Source organism: Oncorhynchus mykiss, chromosome 22 (genome assembly GCF_013265735.2).
Source record: "Oncorhynchus mykiss isolate Arlee chromosome 22, USDA_OmykA_1.1, whole genome shotgun sequence".
NCBI lineage: Eukaryota > Metazoa > Chordata > Actinopteri > Salmoniformes > Salmonidae > Oncorhynchus > Oncorhynchus mykiss.
This window is the reverse complement of record NC_048586.1, coordinates 37,996,056-38,004,795: the sequence shown is the minus strand read 5'-3', so window position 1 is coordinate 38,004,795 and position 8,740 is coordinate 37,996,056. Positions and strand designations below refer to the sequence as shown.

Below are 8,740 nucleotides of genomic sequence, written 5' to 3'. Positions count from 1 at the left end.
TATCTGATAATTTCATTGTACAATGCCAGACATACTGAACTGGAATTCTGGAAAATGCAATAGTTAACATCACTTAGATAATCCACCCCAGAATGAAATTCCTGTCAATTTGGTGATCGTTTGTTAGGGCTCACCCACCCTGTTCCTGGACTACTACTGTCCTGTAGGTTCACTCCAACCGTAATCTAGCACACCTGATTTCAAGAATTAGCTAGTTGGTAACCTGAATCGGGTCATTTAGAATTGTGTTTGGAGTGAATATCTCTAGGAACAAGGTTGGAGAGCCCAAGTCTACATTGAGCTCTCCTGGTTAAATATGTAGTATTAGTATCTTAGCTCATGTCTCTGGCAAGGTAACCTGTTGGTATGGTATTTGGTTACAGCATTTCTGTCCTTGAAAAATTGTTTCCTCTTGTGCATGTGGTTCTGTATTTGTCCAGCAGGAGTCATAACTTACTGTCAGTTCTATTCTTACCTCTCACATGATTCCCTCGTCTATAGTCAACCAATCAGATGTTGACAACTCTAAACCCGAGGAAGGCACAACACCGAAACAGACTTCCCATTAAATGTTCTGGAGTCTACATTAACAGTGCAACTAGAACTACACACACACACCACTTTAATATAAAAATAGTTTATACATATTCGCTCATTGAAACACCTCCGTTTGCACTATAAAACAACAATTATAGTTCAGCCAGCACTCTTATCTGTGGTCTTTAAAACAATATGTACATGTTCTTATCTTAAATATCTTTATAGGAGTAGAATGCTTAAAGTTATAAAATATAAATATGATTCCACTAGGATCAGGTCAAAGGTCACTGGGTGTACATAAGAGTGACATCTTTAAAAGGTTCTATGGTAAGATACCTCACTGACAGTATTCTGACTGGCAGACAAGAAACCAACATGTTAACTTATTCCCTTTATAGTGCACTACTTTTGGTCAAACGTAGTGCATATAGTAAACTACTTTTGACCAGAGCCCTATGGGTATATTGTATAGGAAATAGGGTGCCATTTGACACACAGTTTGGATGACACTGTACCCTGCCTAGCCAGTCTGGGCCCTTTTAAACAGTGGATATCTCTAGGGAAAAAGTAGCTGCATTTAGAAAACTAAACACATATTGCACAAGTGCCATAACTGAACAACATGCCTCCCATGGTCATTAGAGAACAATGTGCTATATGGGATGCAGCAGAAATGTCCCCGGTAACATTGTTGCAACACAGCACCTCTTGAACAGGTATGTGTAGGTAGGCACGGCCGTGTGTATACATCTGCTCGGCAGTGTTGTGACATTCCTTTAGGAAACGTCGATCTTCAAGTGCTCACACTTCATTCAAAAATGTACAAGCCGATCCTTTGATACAGCCTTTCACTATAAACAGACTTTATTTAGGCCTTAGTAGAAGAGTTTTTATATCTCCACAAGAGGGCTATTATGAGCCCTGTGCTCACCGCATGGGGAAAGCACTAAGCTCTGAGATGTGCCTACTGGCCAGAGGTGCTGATGGTTTCTTTGGGGTGAGAGGGCACCAGTAGGGGTCTATGGTGGTACAGGGGGGAGGGTCTTTTGGGGGGGCAGGGAGGGGGACAGAATCTAGCCACAAGCAGTTAATGGGTATAAAATCATTGGTTGTTTTCTGATAAGGCACTGCAGTGTTCAGGCATTTAACCTCTCCCCCCCTTCCCGCCGTGTGTGTGTGTGCGCAGAGAGAGGATGAACCGTTGGGGCACGCTACGTGTGGTGCACCTCATGAAACATGAGCTCTCTGGGGATCATGGTCTGTGCTCCGTACAGTTTCCCGGCCCGCCTCTCAAACGCCGACACGTTCTGCTTCACCACCTCGTCAAAGAACACCGTGGCCAGCTGGGAATGCAGCAGGGAGCGGAACTCAAAGGAGATCTGGAGAGATGGAGAGGTGGAGAGAGGGAGGTGGAGAGAGGGAGAGGTGGAGAGAGGGAGAGGTGGAGAGAGGGAGAGGTGGAGAGGTGGAGAGGTGTGGAGAGGTGGAGAGGTGTGGAGAGGTGGAGAGGTGGAAAGTGGTTGAGAAAGTGATCTAGACATATGATCATGTATACATGCATGTGTGCGAGAGAAGGAAAAAAAAAACGTTGAGAGAAGAAAACAGTGCCAAAGATAGTAGAGATGCATAGCTAACTCTTATGCAGATACATACATGGTTAGTGTATTTTATGTGTGCCCCAGATACCCACAGTGCAGTGTGTTGAGGTACTTACAGAGAAGTCAACCGTGCAGGTACGAGGGTAGCCAGGGAGGCCAGGGCTGAAGCGCCACACCGTCTCCAGGTGGTTGAAGAGCTTACCGTCTGAACAGGCTGCCTGAGGGTCAACACAGCCACGGTCAGACTGCTGATATAACCACAGTGGCTGCATTCCAGGTCATCTTTATTAAAAAGGCCCACTGCGATATTCATAAGATTGCTATATAATATGTATGTAGTTCCTGAGATGGTAAACACTTCTCCAGACAGTGACATCTGATCAGCTATTCAACACAACAGCAATTAAGACAAACAGGAACACACCCGGTGTCCATCTACTTCACAGCTGCTTATCTTAGATCTAGCCAAGTACCCTCACTGCATATACAGTAGTGGTGGGAGTTACCAGCTGCTACTGCAGTGCCTTACCTTGACCAGGTGGGGGCGCACTGTGGTGACCAGCGAGGTGTAGTTTTCCACTACCGGGGGGAAGCCAACTGTCAGCTTGGCCTTACAGAACCCCGAGCGCCGGAACACCACGTCAGACTTCTTACACCAGGGAACGAAGTGAAGGTAGTTCTCCACCCCAGCTACCACTTCATACATCTCCAACATAGAGTACCTGAGAGAGAGAGAGAGGAGGCCTGGGTCAACATCTCTTACAGAGGGAGGATAGTCCTCCAAACTCTGACCTTAAATTCTATTTGTAATGTAGGTGAAGGTCATCAACGGAAGAAGACTGTTACTTAACAGGGATGATTGACATTCTCTGCCCCCATGTCTCAACTTGCCCGGGGACTAACGCAGTCAGACTATTGCAATTTCCCAGCCAATCATTACATAACAGCCTGGCAAATAGCCCAGGACACAGAATGGGCTGCTTTTAATATAGCCCAGGACACAGAATGGGTTGCTTTAAATATAGCGCAGGACATAGAATGGGTTGCTTTTGACAGTGTAAAATTGAGTGATTATGACTGTCACTGGATATATGAGAGTCATTGGTGGGAGCAGGACAGACAATGCATAGAGAAACCAGAGTATCTATATTCATTTCTAGGAGGCAGACTTGGGTTTAAATATTATTTGAAATAATTTCTAAATGGGCAACTTTGTCTGTGCTCCACTGAACTGTTGCAATAGAACTAATAGAGAACTCCTAAACCATGACCACCTGGAAAAGCATGACCAACTGGCACTCCAGGCAGCCTAAAGCAGACATTCAAATTATTTGAAAGATTTGAAACAGTATTTGAACCCAGACAAAGGCAGGTCTGATTTCAGGGAGGCACAGTGACTGACCCCATGACGCGTCTCTCAGAGTACTCCTTCCTCTTGTTGAAGGTGTCAGCCAGGTTGAAGAAGGAGCGGGTGGGGGCCACGATGACTGTGGACCTGGGCATGGCCCCCAGGAGGGGTGGCACCCTCATCATCAGGATCCCACATGAGGAGAGATATCTGTTCCCGAAACAAGGAGAGAGGTGAGTCAGAAAACATAAGGGCCAATCATTTGCCAGTTTCACACACATATCAGCGTCAAATTCACAATCATTTCTAAGTATCTAATTCCTATGTATGGACTGGCTGCATGACAGAATTCTCTGGACACCTCTTCCCGATAACTGAACAACCAAACCGTCGGTGTACGTATGGGATTAGAAACGCTACGCTCGGCTGCTGCAGGGTGCCCTTTTAAAGCTAACTATGTCAAGATCAATGGTCAGTGGCCAATGGTTCATCAGAGCCTCATGTCTCTGAGCTCATGTTCTCACACTGCAGACGTTTACAAAACCACCATGTGAAGGGGCCAATACATCCACAGGGCAAAAAAACAGGACATTTTCTGGTGAAAACAGGTAGTGTTGGTTTCTAAGATCAACTGCTTTGAATCCCTTTTCCACAAGTTATCAGTAACCAGAAATATGCAAAGTCAACCACAACATGCTTGGCTATACTTGCAGAAATAAAACAAACTAAAAAAATACAGTGAAAAGTCTGGGCATTTAATTAAAACTCTAAGAATCATAAGTCAACTCAGTAGGTTTGGCGCTATACTGTAATTTGTACATGGCTAAAGAAACCTATAGCTTGGGTCTCCAAATTTCATCAAGTTATAAGGCCAGCATTTCATTAACTTCACTGTGGGAAAAGTGATGTTGATATTAGAGGTCGACCGATTATGATTTTTCAACGCCGATACCGATTATTGGAGGACCAAAAAAAGCCAATATTTTTTGTTGTTGTAATAATGACAATTACAACAATACTGAATGAACACTTATTTTAACTTAATATAATACATCAATAAAATCAATTTAGCCTCAAATAAATAATGAAACATGTTCAATTTGGTTTAAATAATGCAAAAACAAAGTGTTGGAGAAGAAAGTAAAAGTGCAATATGTGCCATGTAAAAAAGCTAACGTTTAAGTTCCTTGCTCAGAACATGAGAACATATGAAAGCTGGTGGTTCCTTTTTACATGAGACTTCAATATTCCAAGGTAAGAGGTTTTAGGTTGTAGTTAATATAGTATTTATAGGACTATTTATCTATACCATTTGTATTTCATATACCTTCGACTATTGGATGTTCTTATAGGCACTATAGTATTGCCAGTATAGCTTCCGTCCCCCTCCTCACCCCTACCTGGGCTCGAACCAGGAACACATCGACAACAGCCACCCTCGAAGCATCGTTATCCATCGCGCCACAAAAGCCGCTGCAATGGGAATAACTACTCAAAATCTAAAAGCGAGTGACGTTTGAAACAGTATTAGCACACACCCAGCTAACTAGCTAGCCATTTAACATTGGTTACACCAGCCATTAGGCTGATAAGCTTGAAGTCATAAACAGCGCTGTGCTTGCGAAGAGCTGCTGGCAAACCGCACGAAAGTGCTGTTTGAATGAATGATTACAGGCCTGCTGCTGCTCAGTCAGACTGCTCTATCAAATCAGATTTAATGATACAAATAATAACACAGAAAAACGAGCCTTTGGTCATTAATATGATTGAATCCAGAAACTATCATTTCGAAAACAAAACGTTTATTATTTCAGTGAAATATGGAATCGTTCGGTATTTTATCTAACGGGTGGCATCCCTAAGTCTAAATATTCTTGTTACATTGCACAACCTTCAATGTATGTCATAATTACGTAAAATTCTGGCAAATTAGTTCGCAATGAGCCAGGCAGCCCAAACTGTTGCATATACCCTGACTCTGCGTGCAATGAACGCAAGAGAACTAACAATTTCACCTGGTTAATATTGCCTGCTAAACTGGATTAGTAGTTATAACTAGTGATAATGATTGATTGTTTTTTATAAGATACGTTTAATGCTAGCTAGCAATTTATCTTGGCTTCTACTGCATTCGCATAACAAGCAGGCTACTCGTGGAGTGCAATGGTTTGAGCGTTGGACTAGTTAACTGTGCGGTTGCAAGATTGGAACCCCTGAGTTGACATGGTGAAAATCTGTTGTTTTGCCCCTGAACAAGGCAGTTAACCCACAGCTCCTAGGCAGTCATTGAAAATAAGAATGTGTTCTTAACAGACTTGCCCAGTTAAGTAAAAAGGTATTAAAAAAATTTTAAAAAATAAAAAGTTAAAAATAATAATAATCGGAAATCGGCGCCCAAAAATATCAATTTCCGATTGTTATGAAAAATTGAAATCAGCCCTAATTAAATCGGCCATTCCGATTAATCGGTAGACTTCTAGTTGATATGCTTCAGTTTGCTGCCATATGACTGGTACCACATTTGTTTTCAGCAACAAAAAGGTAAAACAGATCTAAAACAATTGTCATTTAGAAACCCCAAGTTGTAAATGACAGTACATGGAGAACGGGGTTATTTCTATCTGAAAGAATGAAGTAGAGGTTGTTCCACTTGGAACCGATAGGTCGCTCGACCTCATTCATCGTTTCATCACACATAAAAGATGGTGGAATTAAGTCATGCTCAGAATTTGGCGTATCTGTAGACACACCTTCATCTCTTTGATCTCCACCCCCAACAAATAGCAGGTATATAGTATGCTATTCTCATGCTTACGTTCAAGGTCAGTATAGGCATAGAGAGAACAGTGCATAACAAAGGAAATTACGTTCCATTTACACCTGCTTAACTAGTGTTGATCTTCTCTATGTGACTAGCCCAATGAAAGGCTTGTCAGCTACAGAGGCTTGAAGCTGAGAAAGACAGGGTCCTCCAGGTGTCACATTTTCGGTTCAGTAAGCAGTAAAGTGAACGTACTGAATTCTGCACAGTGAGCACACCTGCTGCTGCCCCAGTGACAACTATTTCAGGGTAAAAAAAATACAAAATTAAACACTTGCAAAGAGTGAGTCAGAAAATACCTTTGAATCTCTGACTCAGAGGACAACCTCTCAACACACACCTAGGACTATTCAAACAGTGGTTTAATTCCAATGAAAGACTATATGCACACCAATACACACAACTGACTCAAATGAAATGCTGTAAATCCCTAATAACTGAATAGTAGGAGCCGGTAGGATTATGGTGAAAGCCTGTTAGTTCCTTTCAACGCAATAGCTGCGTTGAAATAGCTGTGAGTGAGTGACAGAGAGAGTGACAGAGAGGGAGGCGCATTAGTGGAGAACATGCTTGTGGTGGCAGCTGTGTCCCTGACAGAAACAGATGATGGCCATCTGCCAGGTGCCAGCAGCTTAGCCACCGCTGCACCTGGCTGGTGATTGCCACACAACATACCTGGAGGTCAGCATTGGGGAGAATGACTGATTTGACTACAGTAGTTATCATCACCACCAGCTTGGGTATTGTCACTTTGCTGCGTGATGTTATTTTGTGTAGCATTGCATGGTGTGAGGAATACAAAATTGTGAGTTCCACAAACTTCAATCCGTTTATGTTTTCAAGACACTGATAGTCAGATTAAGAGCACCTACTAAATTCGCCTACAGTGCAGAAGTAGTGTGTTTTTGAATGGGAACTCCTAAGATTCAGTGCAATTGTAAACTATTTAGCAGCTTCCTAAAACATCCTCCTGGCATAGTGAGGAGTGCAACTAGGAGTTTGGTTTCATCACTCTAGGCAGTGCCTAATGCCTAGATCACACCGACAGGGTCATTGCATTTTGGGTTAACCAGAACTCCATTAATTTCTGATGGAACCCTCCATTTGACTTTCTGCATTGCGTTGCAGTTGCAGAGCGTTCTGTGTGGTGCATACGTTGGATTTAGCAAACGCATGCGTCAAACTATATGCGTAGACGGTGTGACAAAAATGATAACAGAAAGTAAATGTTTTACTTTTATTGCACACATATCCATATGATGTCGTGTACCATTTTGCAAAAGGACACTGTCCGTGTTATCATGCGTTAAGCCCCAGATAATGTCCAAAGAAAGATTGCGTAACACAGGTAGCTGGATACATGGAAGTTTTCCAGACTTCTCTAATAACTTCAGCCACTTAGCTAAGTGGATGAATGCCTTTGACATGTTAACCATTTCAGCCAGAGGCAGAGACACTGCACTGACTGATATCGGAGGTAGTAGACAGTCTAGCCAACTAGCATTCTAATTGTAAACATGCCATAGATAAAATAACAATTTGTACAAGCCTCAACTAACGTTACATACCAATGCTTCAAAGGAAACACCTTGGATTTTATTATTTAACTAGGCAAGTCAGTTAAGAACAAAGTCTTATTTACAATGACAGCCTAGGAACAGTGAATTAACTGCCTTGTTCAGAGGCAGAACGACAGATTTTTACCTTGTCAGCTCAGGGATTTGATCTAGCAACCCGTCAGTTACTAGTCCAATGCTCTAACCACTAGGCTGCCTGGCGGTGCCCAGTTCGAGAACCAAATGAGAAATCCTCCAACGATTAAAAAGAGTGTGTGATTATAGATGTATTCTCATAACCCACCCACTGTGTCCCGAGTTCCCATGAGTACCCCTGCCATAGCTAACATTTAGCAATCAGGCAGCAGCCCTAATTAGTTGTCAAAACAGTTAGCTAAAATGACATGTTTGGCTAGTTATACGAATCTGTTAGATAACTTAAGTAAGTAAGCTAGCTAAAGTAGTCTGCTAAAGTTAATTTGAGACAGAAAAGCAGATTGACCGGCTTGACACAAAGCAGCTGAGGCAAACTAAACTAACAACCTGCTAGCGAACTTTAGCTTCATCGAGAAAAAATGCGAACTGTAGGTAGGCTAATGCTAGCAGTAACTTGACCATATTCAGGATTTAAATTTGTACATAAAACATGAACAGCAGTTACCTTACGCCAATCCTTTTAGGTGTTTCTCGGCTGGCTGTGACGGGTAACTTTTTTATACATTCTAGTACGGCTCTCCTTAGTCCCCGCATTCCTCTCGCCATCTTCACTGCGATGATCGCTTCTCTCAGCCACTAGCTACTTCTCCCGCAGCTTATTCCTTCGTGGACGCGCCTTCTCTAACTACTGCAATGATTGGAGAATAGTTATCTGTTAAGA

At 42.5% G+C, this 8,740-nt stretch overlaps 1 protein-coding gene across 1 annotated transcript; it reads right to left on the bottom strand.

The window, feature by feature from the left end:
* Positions 1–104: 104 nt before the first annotated feature.
* coq10b (coenzyme Q10B) lies at positions 105–8,711 on the bottom strand. The gene is made up of 5 exons (XM_021579685.2): positions 8,525–8,711; positions 3,541–3,696; positions 2,668–2,860; positions 2,255–2,356; positions 105–1,919 (listed from the first exon to the last, which is right to left on the bottom strand). Exons 1-5 carry the CDS (start codon positions 8,623–8,625, stop codon positions 1,752–1,754), a joined length of 720 nt encoding a protein of 239 aa, XP_021435360.1. The 5' UTR covers positions 8,626–8,711; the 3' UTR covers positions 105–1,751.
* Positions 8,712–8,740: the final 29 nt, after the last annotated feature.

What these genes read in the sequence shown, in the direction of transcription:
- coq10b (XM_021579685.2), bottom strand. Translation starts at nt 8,625, where the DNA reads ATGGCGAGAGGAATGCGGGGACTAAGGAGAGCCGTACTAGAATGTATA. An exon ending in CCTAAAAGGATTGGCGTAAG is followed by an intron (nt 3,697 to 8,524) that starts GTAACTGCTGTT and finishes TTTCGGGAACAG; the next exon opens with ATATCTCTCCTCATGTGGGA. An exon ending in CCTGCACGGTTGACTTCTCT is followed by an intron (nt 1,920 to 2,254) that starts GTAAGTACCTCA and finishes CCATCTCTCCAG; the next exon opens with ATCTCCTTTGAGTTCCGCTC.